A 22,188-nucleotide genomic window follows, 5' to 3' on the forward strand; every position below is an offset into this window, starting at 1 on the left:
TTATTGTTGCTGTTATTCAAAGACAAGAATTCATCTTTGGAGTTCAGAGTTCTTTATCAGGTGCCATTCTGTTGACAGACACCAAGACCAAAGAATCAATAATCTGGGAATAATGAAACTTCTACTCAACCAACATGAAGCCATGGTTTAAAAATAAGGCCGGATTGAAGCTGGAGAAGTATGGAGGGTGGATAATAATAGCTAACATTAATATAACACTTTAAGATTTGCAGATTATTTGACAGAGGTTATCTCATTTGATCCTCAAAATTTGGCAAATCAGACAACATAGCTAAAGCCTTCTAATCACTACAGAAATACTAGCCATCATTATCAGAAGAAGACTATAGTACTAGTATAATTCCCCATTTTATAGAAAAGAAACCTGAGGCTAAGCTTAATTAAGTGACTTACTCAGGGTCATGCAATTATCAAATTCTGGAAGCAGAATTTGATCCCAAGACATCTTGACTTAAACACTATTACTCCCCCCCAATACTGTCTCCCTAGTCAAAATGACTTCAGTTTGAATTGAATCCCCACTTTCATACCTATTAGCTGGAGGCAAGTCATTTAGCCTTTACCTACAAAGTACCTCAGGCTTATCTAAATCATAGACCAGTTGTCATCTGCTACCCCATTGCAGTTCTCCCTTGACTTTTAATCATAATCTGCATCAAAATCCACCTCCTTATCTACCCTGTCCCCTCAATTCCTAGTATCATTTTACTGCCCCAACTTTTGTATAAGCTTTTTTTTTCCTTTAGGATAGATGACATTTCAATTGACCGTTAAGGTTTACAAAGTACTTTTCCCCTCAGAGACCTGGTTAAGTAGGGAATGCAAATAGTCTTGTTATTCAGTTGCTTCGTGAACCTATTTAGAGTTTTCTTGGCAGGAATACTGGTGTGATTTGCCTTTTCCTTCTCCAGCTCATTTTACAAATAAGGTAACTGAAGCAAACAGGGTTAAATGACTTGCCTAGGGACACACTTAGTTTCTGAGGCCAGATCTAAACTCAGGAAAATGAATCTTCCTGACTCCAGGGCTGGTCTCTCCTATCCGCTATCTAAACTAGCTGCCCCACAAAAATCAATTATCTCCATGTTATAAACAAGGGAAATGAACCCAGAAAAGCAAAGTAATTTGACCAACCAAGGTTAAAACCAGTAAGTGTGAGTAAGCTCAAAAATGAAATCCAAGGGTCCAATACACATTCTGTTATATTACATTGTCATAAGATCTCTTCAACCAATGTCTCCAACCTTCATTTCTATCCTATGGGTCTCCCTGGCATTCTTCCAGGGTCTGAACATACAATTGTAGGCATTCCTCCTAGGTAAAGCCTTCATCCAAATACTTCAATCAACACCAAGCTCTTTTTCACTTCTAGTTCTAAGATCAAGTCTGGGGTCTCTTAGATTATGATGGTGGTGTAGATATGTGACTGAGGTTAGAACATTTGAAGAGCCGGTCCCACTAATGGTATGGTAAACAACGACTGTGTGTGTGTGTGTGTGTGTGTGTGTGTGTGTGTGTGTGTGTGTGTGTGTGGAGAGAGAGAGAGAGAGAGAGAGAGAGAGAGAGAGAGAAGGAATACAAAACAAAACAAGAAAAGACAATGCTATAAAGTACCTTGACCATAAAAGGCATTTCAAAACTATTGAATTTTGGTGTGCACAAATCATACTGGATTAAACATATACTGATGTGTTATATTTCACTATATCCAGCAATTTTTCAATTTTTCTCTTTTTTCTCCCCAAGGGAACTTTAATTGGCTTGAGGACAAGGATCCTCTATTCTACTTCATCCAACAACAAAAGCCTGAAGCTACACATTAAAGAACACTGGATGCATCACTGCAGAGTAGATACTGGACTAGCCTTGAGTACCATTGCTGATCTTGAGCAAACAGGTAAGTCACTTAACCTCCATGACCTTCATCTATAAAATAAGGCTTATATAATGTAGTGTTTCACTCACCAACAAACAGACTATATTAAGAAATAAGACAACTATCTGTAAAGATATCACAAATCAGTAAGACTCTAAGACATACATAATGTATAAGAAAAAAAGAAATCCATTCTTCATTCTCCCTCACTCCACAGTTCTAATCAATTCCCAAGTCTTGTATCTTCAACCCCAAAACATCTATAATTGTTAACTCTTTCTCTCCACTCATCTTGCCACCTTGGTTGGCACCCTCAACCCCTCTTATTCAGGCTATTGTGAACAGGCTCCTAATTAGTCTTCCTTCTTCAAGTCTCCCTCACTCCCCCAATCCATTCTCCAGTTTCCATAGTAGCATTCCTAAAGCAAAAGTCTGACCACACCACTCCCCTCCTCAAATTTCAGAGGCTCAATATTGCCTCTGAATCAAATACTTCTCTGTTCTGCATTTAAAGCTGGTCACCCCAGTCTACCTTCTAAGCTTCTCCCCTACTAGATTGTGAGCTTCTAGAGAATAGGAGGCAGCTGTCTTTTGCCTTTGTATCCCAAGCACTTAGCATTAGCACTACCACATTAATAAATGATGCTTAATATATTTTTCACTGCCAATCCACTCTTCACAAATTCTATAGTTCAGTGAAACTGGCCTTCCTGCAGCAAGTTGGCACATAGATCACCCTACTTCCATCTCTATATTTGCCTGGAATGTTGTTCTTCCTCCCCTCTCTTCCTCTTGGAATGATAGCAATGGAGTAAGGAAGAACTGAGTTCAGGTCCTGATTCTAATGCATATTAATAGTCTAATGAAGATGGCCAAATCACTTCACCTCTCTCAGGGCTCCCACGCAATTTTCTAACATTATAAATCACAGACCAAGAACGTTGTCACTAGAGGTTCCTTTGCTGAAATCATAGATCCAGACAAAAACAAAATGAAGTTCAACTGATTTCATGGGATTATTTTCAGCATATTTGAATGAATTAATGCAAAGAGCTGCAAATACAAGGTCTCATGTAAGGCTGTGTGTTAAAGTTAAAAATTTTTCTCCTGGTTCATAATGTATTAGATTCCTTACCCCTAGGGGATAGAACCATTTATTCTCCTCTATGCATTCTGGCCTCCAGGGAGCCTAGCTAGTATAATGTTCATTTCAAGATGGCCATACATGTTAACCAGACAAGCAAAGCAGTGATTTAAACTCCTGGAGACAGTAACTGTTTCTGTGAATACCCTTCTTTCATCCAAACTGTTTAAGAAAGTCAGGTCACAGCTACACTTAATGATATGGACTGTTCTTCACCCTGTCTCTCTATCTCTGGAACATACTACCTGAGTCACACTCCAGACTTGAGTTTCACCAATCTGTAAAAGGGAGTAGCTAGGATCTGGGCCATTGACATAGCAAACTCTCTCTACCAATTCTGGTTGACACCTTTTTACAGTTTTCAGTCTTACCGAGTTGTCTGGGGTAGAGTGTCAAACACAAAGGCATGTGGCTACCTAGTGCTTGCAAATCAGATTAAAATGGGAAATATTTAGCAAAATAAATAAAAATACAATCCATATATGGTTGAGGTTTCAGTCTTGTTTTGACTCTCTGTAACCCCATTTGGAGTTTCCTTGCCAGAAATACTGAAATGATTTGCTATTTCCTTCTCCAATTCATTTTCCAGATGAGGAAACTTGAGTGTCTGAGGTCAAATTTGAACCTAAGTCTTCCTGACTTCAAGTCAGGCACTTATATCTGCTGAGAGTACACTATGGATAACATTAAATATGTGATTTTCTAAGTTAATATGTGGCTAGCAAGGATCTTTATGTTTTTAAGTTTGATATCACTAGAATAGAGAAAAGGGCGACTTATCCAAAGGCACAAGCCAATATGTATTTGAGGTGAGATTGTAATCAAGATCTCCCTGGCTCAAAGGAGCCAGAATATTCACTGTTCCAAGTCTACCTGAAGACAAGTTCAACTAAAAGGATCTCTAAGATTTCTTCCAGCTCTAAACCTTATAATTTCCTATTAAAAAATGACCATTCAAATCCTTAAGTTTGAGATGAAAGCAAAATCTTCAAAAATGAAGAAAAGGGAAAAGAGACTAAGGAGAAAGTGTGGCATCGAGCCTTTGTTAAACAGTAATTGATGCTTACTGATAAACAGAGTTCTAGAAGAAAGCAAACCAAAAACTCACTGATGAGACCTTGGAGAGGTTGAGTTGGGCTGCAACTTGACCATTCTGAGTTATGTAAACAGTAACCTGAGTTGAATTCTTATCCTTTAATCATAAAAAAGATAAACATCTATCAGGAGGCACAGGTGCCCAATACAAAAAAAAATCTGATCTCTGAGGACCGGTAAAAAAAACTCATAGGAACATTTTAATAAGAAAAGCATATGGCTAAGACAAAAGTGTCATCCTTTTCCTTTTCAGGAAGCAGTGGTAGAGATATCAATCAGTTAAAAAAAAAGCTCCAGGAAGCAGGATCCTGGAACTCCTTGAATAGGACGCAAATCTCAAGCTGGTTCTTTCAAGGAATTGTTTTTCCAACAGTCCTAAAGCTTCGGTTGAGGGAACAGTATCTTCAATAGTATCAATTTACAAGGGATACTGTTTTTAATCTGCTCCGATGCCCAGAGAGAGAAGCCCGGAGAGATCTCGGTCCTGACATCAGCAACCCTTCTCCTACGTGACTTGACAGCGCCGCGCGTCTGAGGAGCCCTAAACACCGGCCCTTCCCGGCGGGAGGGAATTAATCTCTGCAAATCACTATCGCTTTCCTTGGGAAAAAACCCCCCACAAAACTCCCCAATTTCGATGTCACCTCGATCCTGCGTTTCTATTCTGCAAATGGAGGGTCCTACGGAAACAATCCGTCTGAAATACAATTCCTGGATACTATATCCCCCTAAGATTCCCCGTCCTCCCTCCTTCTCCCCCCCACCACACCCCGCCCCCCAGACTAAGGAAGGATCCAGCAGAAAAACAGAAGAGGGGAGAAGAAAACGGGGGGGGGAATGCAATTCCTGGATACTATAACCCCCTAAGATTTCCAGTCCTCCCTCCTTCTCCCCCCACCCCAGACCAAGGAAGGATCCAGCAGAAAAGGGGAGAAGGAAACGGGGGGAATGCAATTCCTGGATACTATATCCCCCGAAGATTCCCCGTCCTCCCTCCTTCCCCCCACCCCACCCCCCAGACCAAGGAAGGATCCAGCAGAAAAACAGAAAAAGAGGAGAAGGAAACGGGGGGGGGGGGGGAGTAGGAGAGAATCCACTGAGAATTCCAAATCCTTTTTGCTATAAAGGGGCGGGGGGTATCATCCTACTCGTACTGCCCTAAGGTTGCAATCGCCCGCTCTACAGAAGGGCTTTGCAGCGGGGGTGATAAAAACACGGCACACAGGGTTTTTGTCTGGTTTTTCCTCCGGGTCTGGGTCTGCCGGCTTCGGGGTTCGGGGCTTTACCCCGTAAATGACGTAGTCGGGAAGGAGGGAGGAAAGTTGCCGGAGAAAGTCTCCCGCCCGTGTGCGTGAGTGTGTGCAGAGTGTGGACCGCGATGTGTGAGTGTGCGTGCCGCGGAGGGGGAGGGGCGCCGGCGGAGCCCCCGGGGGGCCCGGCCGGGGTGGGGTGGGGGGCCGCCGCAGGTAGAGCGCCCGCCCGCGCCCGACTTACGTAACGCTTCAACTTCTTCTCCGGGGGGGATTTGCGGAGCCATCCCGAGCAGACCACTTCGCCGCCGCTCATGGCGAGCGGGTGTCTCCGGCGCGGGCCGAGCCTGGCCAGGTGCGGGGCGGGGGCCGGGCCTCCTGGAAGGGCCCGGCGGCGAGGCCCCGGCCGATGCGGAGAGGAGCGGCTCTGGAATGAGCCGGGGCCGGCCCTCCCGGGCGCTGCGCTCGTTCTCGGCCTCCCGCCCGCCCGCCCGCCCTTTCCCCCGCCCCTGTCTCTGCTCCCGGCTCACACGGACATGAAAGGAGGCAGCCCCCACCCCGGGCGCGCCCCGCTCCGGGCTCCGCGTCTCCCCGAGCCCGCTGGCCGCCCCGCTCGCTCCACCCCCCGCACTCACACTCACTCACACACACTCACAGGCGTGCACAAAAGCAGCACCCCCCTTCTCTCGGGGCGCCCTGCCTCCGCACCCCCCCGTCCACTCCTCCCTCCCCACTTCGGGGAGGGCGCCCCGGCAAGCCGAGAGCGCTCGGAGGGGGCTTTGGAAACCGGGGAGCCACCAAAGTTCCACTGTCCCAATGCGGGGCCCCGAAAGGCCCCGGAGTGGGATTGGCTGGGGAGGGGGCGGGGGAGCCTCCCTGCGCTCGCCTCCGGTGGAAGGTGGCAGAGTGAGGAGGGGGCCCGCGAGTCGAGCCGCGGCGAGACTCTCCTCCCTCGCTCCCTCCTGGGAGTGGATTCCAGCGCCCGAGCCCTCCTTTTTCCTCCAATTCCCCCGCCCCTCCACTTTCCCTCCCCAGATCCCGCTCCTGCCCAGGAGTTGGTGACAGGTTGGACACACACTCCCCCCACTCCACTCCGCCCCGAGCCCCCAATCCCGCCCCTCCCCCTCTGGCTCTCCCTCCCACCCCCTGCCTCCTTTCCCCACTCCCTCTTCCTCTCTTTCCTCCTCCCCTTTCCCAAGTTTGGCCCCCGGTGGCTGTTTCTCCCTGTCCGGACCGAGAGGCCAAGACTTTCCCTTGAAACTCAGCCAAAGCCCTTTCAGCTCAACAACAAGGGCAGAGCAGAGACAGGAGGGAGGAGAGGCACTCTGGGATCTGTAGTCCGGGAATGGCGAGATGTCTGTTTCCTTTCCTCCCCACTTCCCCGATGGGCAGAAGGCGACTTCTAAGGGAGCCTTTTCTTTTTCTCTTCTAAGTTGGAGGCCAGGACCCAACAGGCAGGCAGGCTCACTGAGAAAGAACAGTCAGTGATCCGGGAGGAGAAGGGGTTGGGAGAAAGAAAACCCTAAAATTAAAAAAAAAACAATCTGATCTGGACTCTGTGTTGCGCCAAGTTCTTTTTTTTTTTTTTCATAATATGGTTGAAAGGAAGTTTTGGAATTTTCTCAGGGGAAGAATGTGCAGAACGGCCCAGAGTAGGTTATCCGAACTGTTGGGGGCTGGAGTTGCTTCCAAATTCCTGCCGTTGGGTGGGGGTGGGAGGGATAAAATAGAAAGAATGAGTCTTGCTCATTGCCAACAACCAGAAGAAATAAGATGCCTGGTCGAAGACCACGGATGAGAATTTTTTTTTAAAGTTTTTGGAGGGAAAGAGTAAGCTAATTTAAATTGAACCAAAATTAAATTGAAGAAAAATTTATTCCGGTTGATTGAGCAGAATCTTAGAGTTTTATTAGAGTTGGAAGAGAAACTTCTTCAGTCCAATAATTCACAGCAACGATAAGTGTTTCCTTATGTTGTTGTGTGTGGCAGGAAGATGGAAGCTTTGGAATCAGGAGAGAGACTTGGAGTACAAACCTTGCCTGTGACAGTAGCTACGTGAGCCATTTCTCTCATCCGTAAAATGAAAATAATAATACCTGTAGCACCTTCAGAGGGCTGGTGGAAGGATCGAATGAGATCATGCATGTAAAGTTATATACAAACTTGAAAGTGATAATTAAAGGTCAGCTATCATCGTTTCAGTGACATTTTGTGGTCATTCACCTCTGTGATCTACTTCTGCCCCTTCTTTTTGCTTGTGCTGGCTGAGAGCCAATTCCTAAGTTTTTGAAAGAACGAATTGTACCTTATGTTTATGGTTTGGTGTTAAAGTCCATTTCATAATAAGGTGTTTTATTTTGTTTTTCCTGTTGTTAATACCCATAAGCCTGGCTTTTAAAAACTTTGAAAATTCCAGCTCATATGACATGAACTTTCCCCAATTTATTTTTGTGGGTCTTGAAATACAAAGCATTTAATGAAATTTAGAATTGTAGATTTGGTCAACCAAGAAGTATGTATTAGGCATCTATGCCAGACACTGTGCTGGAGGAACTAAGAATGCAAATGTGAGAATGGCCTTGCCCTCCAAGAGCTTAAATTCTAAGGGAATACAATATGTTCATAAATAAGCAAAAATAATATAGAGGCTAGACCTGTGATTTCATTGGGTATGGAAATCATGGATAAAGAACCTCTCTTTACCAATGAAGGTTGGCAACTTCTCTGCAATTTATAGAGTTGCCTACATGACTTGCTCACTTGTTAAGTGACTTCTGGAAACACAAAGTCCCCCATTCAGGATTACAGTCAGTGTTGTCAGAGATAGGATTATCTCTGGCTCTGTTTGCCTTGATCCACTGGAGAAGGAAATGGCAAACCAAGCCAAGAAACCCTTGAGTACATTATGGTTCAGGGGGTCCAGAAGAGTCATATAACAACAATTCCTGGTTCTGAGACCAGCTAGACCTCCTTACTTTCATCTATAAAGTGTATATGTAAATATGTGTTTATGTGTGTATAATCTAAGGGGTAGTTGGGTAGAGCACCAGCCTTGGCATCAGGAGGACCTGAGTTCAAATCTGCCCTCAGACACTTGCTACTTGATTGCTGTATTACTTTGGACAAGTCACTTAACCCTGATTTTCTTGCATTCAGGGCCATCTCAGGTTATTCTGATCCACACGAGACTTAGCACAGCATCCTGTCATTTATATCCAATTCACATGCATGTCATGGTCTTCTTCAAGAATGAAGGACAAATATATATATATATATATATATGTATATATATGTATATATATATGTATGTATATAATGCTTTGCCATTGCCATATATATGTGTGTGTATATATATATATATATATATATGCATATATCTAGATATAAATTAAATAGGAAGTGGTGATGTGGAACCTACTTGAACGGACACTGGGGTGTTCAGGGATAGTCTCTTGAAGATGTTCTCTTAGAGACAGAAGTGTCAATATTGTAGATCCTCATACATTTAATGGAACTTTTTAAAATTCATACTCTGAGCAAGATACTACATAAAGCTGGGTATGAGAGATGAAAAGCAAGGAGTTTAAAATCGATTAGAGGATGAAACTGAAACCCATAGGGATTAAACAATTTTTCCAAGTTCACACAGTGACAGAATTAGAAGTCTAGAATTCCCACCTTCTGATTTTTATTCTGATCCCCAAAATCAATTCTTCACATTGTCTCTCAGAGCTTGGTATTTCTTCATCCACAGGAGAAAGACATTAGAGATTACTACCTTTGTGATCTTGTGTTAGCTACTTCATTTGTCTAATTGGATCTGCATTTTCTTATATGTTTGAGTGCAAGTTTGGACTAAATGACCTCTAAGGACCCTCCCATCTGTAATTTCCATGACCTGGCAACTTTGAGATTCCATGCTGGTAAACCAAAACAATTTTTAAATTGTGCATAAAGATTCTTGCTAGAAAATCACCAAGTCTGGAATTATGCAAACAATCTCTGTCCTGCTTGGTCTTTGTCCATACATAGTGTACAGTATTTTTGCACCCTAAACTCTGGGAACAAATGGTGAACAAGAAAAGTGGATGGAATGGGGGGGTCTGAGCATATAAAGGCAGAAGAAGAACTTTACAACATGAAAAAAAAAGACTTCTGCTGTATTATGAACTGTTGATCCCCTAATATTTTATGGTTCCCAAATGAAATAAACTCATTCCATTCTACACACAAAATTTAAAGATTAGTTTGAGAGGCAGCTAGGTGGTCAACCACAGACCATAGAGCAAGGAAGAGATCACATAAAGCACTCAGCCTAGTTTTCTCTTGAAAGGGGATCTACTACTTCCAAGGGTTAATATTAGAATCAAATAAGAGAATATAGAAATAGATATTTATATATGAGTAGATACATCTGTTTCTAGATATGATGACTATATATATTTCAGTTTACTTTCTCTTTGTTTTCTCAGCAAACACCTCATAGATCCATGGATCAAATTTAAAAATACATTATCTGTGATTTCATATATGAGTGAAGCTCCTCGTGAAATGACACTCAAAATTTGTCCTCAAACTAGCAGCTCTAGATAGATAGATAGATAAAGATTAATATTCATGGATAGAGTGCTCTGCAAACCTTAATTTTTATATAAATGGAACCAACCTCCCTTTTTTTTTTTTAGTCCCCTTATTGTGAGCTTTCAGTTTTGTGTTTATTTATTAGGGGACAGGCTATCCCACTCCCTCTCTCACCCTAAGTATAATCCTTAAGGGCAGGGACTTTTTTGGTTTAGCATCCCTATTTCCAAGGAGAGTGAATTTAAAATAGTGGGTAAAATATTTGTTGAATTAATGGAATTTGTTTGAAATAGGAATTAACTAATAATTCAGTTTATTGAATTAATCTGCATGGAAAATATCAAATTCATTTGCATTTTTCAAGAGTCTCACTTCTTTTCTTAGTTGATATTTTATTTTTCAATTACTTACTATGGTAGTTTTTCAACATTAATCCATTTGCAAATTTACAAATTGCACATTTTTCTACCACCTTCCCTTCTACCTTCCTTCCCTGTGGCATTGAAGTATCTGGTAAAAGTTGTATATGTACATTTGTGCACATATTAGTCATTTTGTATAATAGGAATTAGTACTAAAGGAAAAGAAAGAAAATCATGAGAAAGGAAGAAAAAAAATAAGCAAAGTTTTTAAAAACATAGTATACATTCAGAATCTGTCTTTTTCTCCTCTGAATGCAGATAGCATTGTCCATAACAGGTCTCCCAGGGTTGTTCTTGATCTCCGAACTGCTGAGAGGAGCTGCATCCTTTGAAGTTGATCATCTCACAATGTTCTCTTGATTCTGCTTCCTCCACTCACCATCAGTTGTGTAATTCTTTTCATGCTTCTCTAAAGTCAAACCACTTTGTTATAGAACAATAATACTGCATCTCATTCATATATCATAAATTGTTTAGCCATTCCCCAATTGATGGGCATCCCTTCAACTTCCAATTCTTTGCCACTACAAAAAGAGCTACTAAACTATTTTTGAACTTGTGGGATTTTCCCCATTGTTTATGATTGCCTTTTAATATAGACATAGTATTACTATTGCTGAGTCAAAGGGTATGTGATCTGTTTGCTCTTTGGGCATAGTTCCAGAAAGAGTCTCATTTCCTTAGATTGAAAGACAAGATCATTAAAAAAAAATTTATTTCAATTTTTCAGACATTAGCATAGCAATATTTGGAGGAGAATCCCTCATTTATAAAAGGGTTCTCAGGTCAACTATTTCACTAGTTAGTCATGCTCACTCTGCTATTTGCCTGGTTTTCATACTTAAGCTTATCATCCTGAGCTCTAGGTAATCCAAGGTTATGTTTCTTCAGTTTCTTCTTAATAAAATTTCAAAATAACTAAATCAATCAACTAAAGTCAAAATTCCTGTCAGTTCATCAAATTTGATTTTTATATTTTTAATAAACTGAGAACATTTTCTAAAAAAGTTACTTATACCTTTCCATATATTAAATCCCTTAATCTACTATGATTAAATAAATATTAAAATCATTGGATATAAATTTTATTATCAATGATCAAACAGGCATAGGTAATTATTTACAGCATTTTAACTGTGATAACAATCCTAACCAGAGTCATAGCAAACCAACAGTTTAACTGCAGATGACATTAATTTACTTCTGGATACATGATTCCAACATTTGGTTCATTCAAGATACCATTTAAGGTTTTCACAAATAGTTTTCATCCTCTTATCAAAATAAAGGTTAAATGGTTTGATCAAAACAGAAAGTATTTTCCATTCTCCTTGTTTGTTTTTATCGGTTTCTCTCATGGTCATCTTCATTTCTCTCTCTAGGATTACTCATAAAATTATCTTTATAATGTTTCTTCATAAAAAAAGTTCTAAAAAGAAATTTCACTTCATCTTTCTTTTCCTTCTCAACAACTCCCTCAGATATCCTTTATTATTATTCAGTAATTTTAGTTATGTCATACTCTACATGACCCTATTTGGGTTATCTTGGGAGAGATACTAGAGTGATTTGTCATTCCTTCTTTAGTTCCTTGTTTACTGAGGATTTGAGATAAAAAGATTAAAATGACTTGCCTAAAATCACACAGCTTGTAAGTGACTAGGCTCAGTGTGAACTCAGCACTCAAGCTATTGTACCTCCTAGCTACCCCTCATATATCTACACGATCCACTTTTAAAATATATTGTCCCTGACTCCACATGTAAAGACTCCTATGAAATGACAATCAAAACTTTTGTCTTCAAACTCTGAGTCCTGTTTTTATGTAACATTCCATTGATTGTGAAACATTATGAATCTAGTAAATTAGAAGTAATATTCTAACCATCAGAGATAGATGAACTTTAGAGATCATTGATCTAGTTCCCTTATTTTACCATTGAAGAAACTGAAACCTAGAAGGGACTTTCACAATATTTTTTACTTAGACAATATGGTGGAAGATCTTGAATTATAATCCTGGTTCAATCTAGAGCCCGTTTTCAAGTTAATTATGGAGGAAGGGGTCAAAGGATTGGAATGGATAGTTACTAATAATATATTTCTTTAAAAAAATAAAATTTGACATTTGCACACAAAATATATCCAGATTTCAAAACATTAGCATTTTCTCATGAATTTTAAATTTCATACTCAGAAATACCTTAAAATTCAAATATTTCCAAATTTACAGAGAAGCTGACCTTCAATATGGAAAGTTAGACTTGTCAGAAGGATCTAGATCTCTCTCATATTTGGCACTAATTGTTAAAGAAAAAGGAAGCATAAAACTGGAAATAAGATTAAATGCATACATACATCACAGTTAATGGCTACTTTTCTAGGTATGAATTGTTAGTTTGCTAGCCATTAGTCTATTCTTAATCTTGTAAATCACATGTAAATACTATAAAGTTATTTCCCAGGATACATTTTGGTTGCATCCTTCATGGAGACTATCTCGGGGGGAACAGGAACAAAACATCAAGGTGCAAGATAAAGAAAATATACTAATTAGATTGTAGAGTCATTGAAGTATTGAAAAAAATATTCTATTTAGTGGTCTTTTAAGAAAGAACTTGACAACATGGGTCCTAAAAGATATATTTGAAGGAGATAAGAGTTGACTTTTTTCCCATCCTGGGAAAAACTAGTGAACTGCCAAGGAACTGGTACTTTTTTTTTTTTAGGTTTTTGCAAGGCAAATGGCGTTAAGTGGCTTGCCTGAGGCCACACAGCTAGGTAATTATTAAGTGTCTGAGACTAGATTTGAACCCAGGTACTCCTGACTCCAGGGCCAGTGCTTTATCCACTGCGCTACCTAGCCACCCACGAATTGGTACTTTTGAGGTGCGGAAGGTACTTTATGCTTTTTGTTACTATTATTATCATTATTATTATTATAATTATTCATTTTTATTCTGAACTTTATCACCAAATGAATATATATATATGTAGTAGAACAGAAAAAGAAAATTGTATATGAAACTGAATCTCTACTTTTAAAATATATAAGACATTTGGTGCATGATTTTCAAAGCTATTCTGCTTTTCTATGATTCTTCCTAGATTTTCTTCTCTTTTATATATTTGTGTGTATGTGTATACATGCATATTTAAATGCTTTATGAGGTTTTTTTTGCTCTGTCTTTTTTCTTTCTTTTTTTTGGTTACCCTAGATTTATCTCTTAGTTCTACTTATTTTGTTCTGAATCAATTCATCCAGCTTCTCAGATTTTTTGAAATTAACCCTTTTCACATTTCTTATGGTGTAATAACATCCCATTACATTCCCATACCATAATTTGTTTCATTCCACAAAAATTAGACATTAACTTCATTGCCACTTCTTCACTACTATAAAAAGAACTGTTATACATTTTTTTCATAGACACATGTCCCTTTCCTCTTTCTTTGATCCCTTTGAAGTATAGACCCTGTAGTAATATTGATGGATCAAGGAGTATTACACATATTTTGGTGACTTTTGGAGAATAGCTCCAAAATGCTTTCCAGAATGGCCAGAACAACTATGCATTAGTGTGTATCTGACCTCCCTTACTCAAATAGTTGTCATTTTCCTTTTTTGTCATCTTTGCCAGATTGATGGATGAGGTAGAACCTATCAGACTGCTTAAATGTACATTAATTATTAGTGATTTGGAGCACATTTATGTGGTTTTTGATAGCTTGAATTTTTTTCCCTTTGAAAACCACCTATATGTATCTGTTGCTTGTTTTTTTTTTTCTATTGGGGAATGGCTCTTATTCTTATATATCTTTGATAGGAAACTTTTATCAAAGAAACTTGTGGCTAAAATTAGAGTTAGAGATTTCCACCTGATTTCCATGCCACAGACAGTGTCAGAGAAAGGGGTTTTGGTTGTAAAGACAATTCTGGTTGCAGCTCACATGATATGGTGAGAGTTGTTGTGAGAGAAGTTGGTACCTTCATCTACTATGACATACTTGACAGCTGTGAACAGAGTGTAGGGAATATCTCATCCTTCGTGAATTTCCAGGTAGCCCAGAGAAGATGCTTTCCCATTCTCCCTTTCCTTTATGTTCAAGAGATTGAATATATAATACAGTCTTTTATGCTTTAAAGCTATTTAAAGTAAATAGCTTTACTGAATATAGTAGTACTTTTAAAAGTCAGCCCCCTCTGGATAAATTCTGTTATATTTTAACTGGATTTTAAAATTCATATATAACTTCTTAACTGCCAACAAATACTGCAGAAGGGATGAATGTATTTGGTATTAGTATTAAAGAGATACAAAAAGGAACAAGGTTTAAACTCTGTTCCAAAAGTGTCTCCTGTGTGAAAACAGAATTAATTAAATTAAAAAAAGTTATGGTTTTGATTTATTGACTTTAGATAAACTTCCCCCCCAAAACAGAACTCAATTGGATCCTAGAGTTTCTTTTGCCCCCAATCTAAAAATGAGTCAAAGAGTCATTTTGCTATTTGGAACAATGCTAGGATATTCAATCAAATGACCTTACTTATTTCTCCCCTCCAGTTCCCATGCATATTCAAGAAAAAAAAATAGAAAATTATCTAGTGGAATGGAGTTGAGAGCAGTGACTAGGGAGCAGAAATTGCCAGGTGTAATGAGAGTTCTAGCAATGTCCACATTTCAGAGGTGGGGGCCAGAGGAGGTAGTAGTCTTTCCTTTTTGACTTTACCTTCATGCTCCTACTTGACAGGTACAAATGTTACGATTGTAACCTTTACTTCTCCAAAGGTATAACCTTAAGATATCTTCACCCACTTCATGAAGGTGAAGGTCAAGTTGCCTGGGCATATGATTCTACCCCTAAGGAAAGGACAACTTATATAAATTATCAAAGGGTCACAGAATTTCAAACTGTCAAGGACTTTGGGTATCACATATTTTAGCCCCCTCACTTTATAGAGGAAATACTTGATTCTAAAAGAAGTAAAGTGACATAGATAGCCAGGATCAGAACTAGGGTTTGTTCCCAGGTTGTTCCATTTCCAAATACATTATTCTTTCAATTCTAGTACACTAAATCTATTCCTCTTTGACAAAGTGCTTGGTCACTCCCTTGGATTAAGAAATAATTCCAGAAAGTCTCTATTAAAATGTTACATAAGAGGAGATCCATTATCAACTACTAATCTTTTAGCATTTATTATTTTAACAGATTAGCTCTAGTAGGTACATTTTGAAAGAGAAATGATCAGGTACTGAATGTGGTACTAAGAAATTGGGATACTTAAAGAAGAGAGAATAAGTCTAGAGATATCACCCTTACATGAGACCTTTCCTGATCCCACAAGCTGTAATCATTCTCTCATTCTTAAAAATAGTAATTTCCTATGTAACTTGCATTTAGATAAGTAGCATAGGAATAGTGAACTTCCCATTGAGTCAGGAAGACCTAGTTTCTCATGTCCTTTGACACATACTGACTGTGTGTACTTAAGGAAGTCACTAAACCTTTAAATGCCTCTCAGGCATCTCTCTATGACATATTTGCAAAAGAGTTGCTAATCTGCACTGGCAGAGGACTTTTTCTAAATGTGAATCCCCTACTCCCCTGAAATCACAGGTCTCAATTCCACTTTCCCCCTCAAAAAACAATGTGTAATTGAATGTGTGCATGTATGACCTTAAACTTCTTTATCTTAATTTCTTCATATATAAAATTAAAGGTTAGACTAGATGACCTTTATGATTCCTTCTAGATCTATATCTATAAACTAAGTTATTCATTTTCTATAAACTCTTTGATGGCAAAGATAATTTCATTTTTGTCCTTTTATATCCACTGCTTGGCACAATGATTCATATACAAATAGGCACATGCTTATTGAACCTTGTTAAATCGACTAAATTAAACTTATTAAAATGTCTTATACTATCTTCTGCCAATAGGAGGCAAAACTTTTCCCTATTTTCTGACAATATGATGTTTATTTGAAGAGTCACAAAGAATCAGCAAAGAAGTTGAGTGCCAGGCTCTGTCCTCAGCACTGAGAATGTAAAAAAAAAAAATCAAAAGACAGTCCCTTCTCTCAAGGAACTTAGACTTAATGGGGAAGCCAACATAAAACAACTATATGGAAAAAACTATATATTGGATTAATTGAAAATAATCAGCAGAGGAAAGGCACTAGAATAAAGGTGTCTTAAAAAAGGCTTCCTTACTGGTGGGATTTTATTTGGAATTTGAAGGCATAGGTGATGTAGGGTTTTGAAAACCAACTAGATGATTTTATATTTGATCTTAGAAGTCATAGGGAGTCACTGAAGTTTATTGAATGGGGCTGGGATGGGATGTGACATAGACTTACATTTTACAAAGTCCACTATGACAGCTGAATAAAAGAAAGATTGGAGTAGGGAGACATTTCAGGGAGACCAACCAGCAAGCAGCTGGTTTCAAAAGGACTCACATAAGAATTCATTGAAAACTCACTTAAAAAGAAATTTAAAGACCTATAATGTGGAAAATGTGAACATAGTCCAGTTTTTAGATCCAAATAAAAGTATAAGAATTTTATCCAAGATCTTTCTTAGCCAGTGAGCCAATGAGAAACCATACCTGAACTAACTCAGCTAATGACTGATCCATGAACCCTATGTTCATGCCTCCATCCCTTTTTAAAGATTGAGTTCATTTTCCTTAGAGATACTGTGTATATGCTTCTGGAGTGAAAGGGAAGAGGGAATGTTTTGTATTAACCATTTAAAGTTTGACCCCATTCTCCCTAGAGACTGAATATGTGTAAAGGAGCATTTCTCCAATGTGGGATATGTTTTATAACTTCTATCTTTGCTTCTCAGTAAATATTCTTTTATAAAAGATAATTTATATCAATTCTTTAATCAGTTTTAGAAAGAGCAATATGAGAAGTTTTGAGGGCAATAGCATAAGTAACTCCAACTCCTCAATGTTTCTCAGGGGGAAAAATAGACACTTTCTAGATACCCAATCCACTATGATGTAAGAAGACTTGATTTCATGTGTCACCTTTGCCATTTGTTACCTATGTGAGCTTGGACAAATTACTTAGCCTATCAGGCTTCAGTTTCTTCAACAGTAAAATGAAGGCAATCATTTAGTTACCCTCCAAGATGGCATCCATATTGAATTAAATGGTCTCTAATTGTAAAATGAGGAAATTGGATTAGATGATCCCCAAGGTGGACTCCAAGTTGGATTAAATGACCTCCAAAATAAGAGAGTTGATTTAGATGGTCTCCTTGCTAAATTTTAGGCTATTATATTTGTCACTTTCTTCTTAGCAGTCTCTAACATCTTTCTTGAAGTATAAACTCAAGGTGGACTCAATGTTGGGTATAATCAGAATTCACAGTCCATATTTCTCTTTATGCCCATTTCAATAAGATCCAAATATGTCCTTTTTGATGTAACATTAATGGTAAACTTTCTGAGGGTTTGACTTTTTAAAACTAGAATGATCTTAGATAAAATTCTTATACTTTTGTTTGGATCTAAAACATTGAATATTTTCCACATTATAGGTCTTTAATTTTCCTTTTAAGTGAATTTTCTATTAATTCTCATGTGAGTTCTTTTGAAAGTTCATTTTAGTTCACAGCAGCTCTCTCAGATTATTCTCAAAGCATCTACGTTAGTGTTATAGTCTGTTGGTTGAAAATAAATGGGCTAGATTAAACCTTTTAAATTTTCAGTGAAAGAAAATTAGCACCTCTAAGGGAGTTTCTATTATGAGTATGCAAAAATGATACAGAGTGCTTCATTTAGAGTCATAGGCCTGGTGTTAAAATCCTGGATTCCGATTCACTGCCTGTGTGAATTTAGACAAATCTATCTCCCTTGACTTCATTTTTCTCATTCACAAAATAAAAGGATTGGACTATGTGATGACTAGGTTTTTTTCCTAACTGTGTATATGATCTAAGTAGGAAAGAGGACTCATTTCCTTCATTTTACCACTAGCATAACTTTAAGATCCAATTAAAAATAATAATAATAATAATAATAATAATAAATGCTTTAGGGGCAGTTAGATGGCACAGTGGATAGAGCACCTGCCCTGGAGTCAGGAGTACCTGAGTTCAAATCCCACCTCAGCCACTTAACAATTACCTAGCTACGTGGTCTTAGAGAAGCCTTGCATTTTGCCTTGCAAAAACCTAAAAAAATTTAAAAAAATAGATGCTTTATAGTATTTTCAATTTCCAGATAGTTCTGTGAGCTACTGGGATCGTATAGGTCTCTTAAAGGGGAAAAGAAGGTCCCTTGACTGCCTATGGGCTCCTGTTGTGAGTCTTGACTGTGTTCTTATTCTTTGGATAAAACCTTTATCCAAGACTCATGCCCTATAAAACTTAGTGCAGATAAAGGGAGCTAGCTTTACTTTGGGGGGATATAAAAAACTGACTCCCAGATGGGACAAAGCAAACTCCAAAAATTGATATGTCTCCAAAGTGTCTCTGGACTTCTGATTAGGAGAGGATCTTTGGTAAAAGGGTTACACTCAAAAGAATGCCACTGAATTTTCAATGAGTGTATTTGTACTTCAGAAATTAGCAAATGCTACAAATCTTAAAAGTGAGGTTTGGGACCTGGTTGTTAAATATTAACCTGCATACCTGCTTACTTTTTTTTTGTTGTTGTTGTTACACTTTGAATAAGATGGAACTTGTTTCTATCCCTCTACCTCTTGCCTCTAGCCTGAGGTTATTACCTCAGGCACAAGTAAGGCTTTCTAGATACCTAGACACCCACCGAGGGAAGCTTTTCCTTGCAATTTAGAGAATCATTTGATATAAAACTAGAAGAGACCTACAATATCATTGTTCAAACCTCTAATTTTAAAGATACAGAAACTGAGCCTCAGAGAGGTAAAATGTCTCATCAAGGGTCACACAATACAGCAGGACTTAAACCCATTTGTAATGTCTTTTTATCTTTAAAGGTTTCTGGTGTTGACCAGAAAGGATAATGATCATTGTTGGAAGGGTTGTGGGAAATCTGGGACACTATTACACTATTGGTGGAACTGTGAACTCATCCAACCTTTCTGGAGAGAAATTTGGAACTATGCCCAAAGGGCAACAAAAATGAGCATACCCTTTGACCCAGCAATACCACTACTGGGTCTATACCCTGAAGAGATCATGAAAAAAGGGTAAAAACATCACTTGTACAAAAATATTTATAACAGTCCTGTTTGTGGTGGCAAAGAATTGAAAATCAAGTAAATGTCCTTCAATTGGGGAATGGCTTAGCAAACTGTGGTATGTGTATATCATGGAACACTATTGTTCTATTAGAAACCAGGAGGGATGGGAATTCAGGGAAGCCTGGAGTTATTTGCGTGAACTGATGCTGAGTGAGATGAGCAGAACCAGAAAAGCACTGTATACCCTAACAACAACATGGGGGTGATGATCAACCTTGAAGGACTCGCTCATTCCATCAGTGTAACAATTGGGAACAATTTTAGACTGTTTGCAAAGGAGAGTGTCATCTGTATCCAGATAAAGAGCCATGGAGTTTGAACAAAATTCAAAGGACTATTCCCTTTAATTTAGAAAAAAAACAGATATCTTATTATCTGATCTTGCTATCTCTCTTAGACTTTTTGTCTCTTCCTTAAGGATATAATTTCTCATCACACTCAATTTGGATCAATGTACAACATGGAAACAAATTAAAGACTGACAGATTGCTTTCTGTGGGGGGAGGGGAGTAAGATTGGGGGGGAAATTGTAAAACTCAAATATTATCTTTAATAAAAAAAGGTTTCTGTGTCATCATAGAAAAAATTAAATATACTTTAAAAAGTCTAATACAGGTTTATTTTTAAACATCTCACAACATCTTTAATCTAGTCACCACTTATAAATCTTTTATTTTTAGAATCTAACATTATAAAATTATAATAATGATAATTATTCTTAAAATTATAAAAAGAAAACATTAAAAAATTTCATGAATTATAAACTATATGAAACACTAGCAAATATAAACTAATTAATAGGAAATAAATATAAGAAAGACTGATAAAATAAACAAAATATTTTGAGAAATAATATATTTCTTCCAAAGAGCATGAAAATATTAATCTTAAATATCGACTGAACTACTTCAAAAAAGTGAGAGGGACAGGAATAGAAAAGCAAGGGAAAATAGCTTGTGAAATAATTACCTCCTAGGGTCATAATAGTCACTGAAGAGTGGCAGTGAGTAGCTAGAGGGCTGTTCCTGAAGTCAAGATGACCTGGGTCTGAATCCTGCCGGAGACATGCCCTAACTGTGTGACCATGGGCAAGTCACACCCTCTCAGTGATCAGGCCACTACCTCAACCTCTATGTTACAGGTGAGTTGCTCATCTGCATGGAGATAATTGTCACCCCAGACATTCCCTAACATCAATAAAACCCCAGATTCATAATAAATAAAAATAAAATCATAATGTGTTTGACACAGTTTTGGAAACATAAAGAAATTCTGTAAAATTCTGACCTAGATAAATATAAGGACCTGTATTTTTTTATATTTATTTCTAACACAGAAAATTTCATTTCCTGTGATGTAGACTAGGTGAAAGTGTGAATTCTCATTCCATATATAGTAAAGTTTGATTTGTTTGGTTATTTTCAGTGGTGTCTGATTCTTTGTGACCTCTTAAGAGTTTTTCTTTGGCAAAAATACTGGAGTAGTTTGCCATTTTTCTTCTCATTTTCCAGATGAGGAAATGGTTAAAGAAAGTTAAGTGACTTGTCTAGGGTCACAGAGCTAATAAGTGTCTGAGGCCAGAATTGAACTCAGTAAGTTGAATGTCTTAGACTCTAGGCCCAGCATTCTATTGCTGTGTTACCTAGCTTCTTGACAGGACTATGTATAAAACTTACATGAAGTACCATTGTATGTAATTGGAAAACAAATAAAATATTTATATAATTAAAAAACTAAACTTAAAATGAAGGTCTGAGAATCACACAATCTATTAGTTCAAACTGGATTGGAACAAGAATTCCTCCACATCATAAATGACAAGGGGTAACTAGGTGGTACAGTGTGAGTATAGACCGAGGTGTCAGGAGTTCAAATCCAGCCTTGTACACAGATCAGCTGTGTCACCCTGGGCTAGCCCTGATTGCTTCTCTCTCACCCCCCCCCCCAAAAAAAAAACACACAAAGGGACCTATAACCTTTGCTTGAAAAGAGAGAGACAGACAGGCAAAGACAGAGAGGTAGAGAGAGAAACAGAGAGACAGAAACAGACAGACATAGAGGAGAGGGAGACAGACATAGAGAAAAAGAGAGACAGAGACAGACAGAGAGGAGAGGGAGACAGAGAGAGGAGAGGCAGACAGACAGAGAGACAGAGACAGAGAAACAGAGAGACAGAGACACAGAGAGAGAGATAGAGAGAAAGAGAAAGAGAGAGAACAAATTCAACCTTTCTTCCACATGCCAACCCTTGATATATTTGAAAACAGCCACTGTGTCTCCCTCCAGTCTTCTTTTCTGCAGTATAAATATCCCAGTTTCTTCAATCGATCCTCCTAAACCATGAGCTCCAGGCATTTAACTATCATGGTTACCTTCCTTTATACACTCTCCAGTTTATTAAAGTTTTTCACAAAATGTGGCATTGAGAATTGAACACAATGTGGCATTTGTGGTCCAACAAGTACTGAGTACAGCAAGACTATTATTGCCATTGCTTGGTGGCTGTTACAGTCTAATAAAGGAAAAACTTTCATTCACTACTTACAGCT

The 22,188-nt window shown here is 38.5% G+C and overlaps 1 protein-coding gene across 4 annotated transcripts in view; it reads right to left on the reverse strand.

Moving 5' to 3' along the window:
- Positions 1-5,743, reverse strand: part of GAB1 (GRB2 associated binding protein 1) — a 177,372-nt gene extending 171,629 nt beyond the window's left edge. For 2 of the 4 annotated variants that reach the window (XM_074229233.1, XM_074229234.1), the window contains exon 1: positions 5,631-5,741. In XM_074229233.1, coding sequence (XP_074085334.1) covers positions 5,631-5,702 — 72 coding nt within the window. In that variant the 5' untranslated portion in view covers positions 5,703-5,741. Of the gene's footprint in view, positions 1-5,630 lie in introns of all 4 variants that reach the window. The other 2 variants (XM_074229232.1, XM_074229235.1) reach the window with 2 other exon arrangements.
- Between the last annotated feature and the right edge of the window lie 16,445 nt (positions 5,744-22,188).

Source organism: Macrotis lagotis, chromosome 3, assembly GCF_037893015.1.
Source record: "Macrotis lagotis isolate mMagLag1 chromosome 3, bilby.v1.9.chrom.fasta, whole genome shotgun sequence".
NCBI classification, from domain to species: Eukaryota; Metazoa; Chordata; class Mammalia; order Peramelemorphia; family Peramelidae; genus Macrotis; species Macrotis lagotis.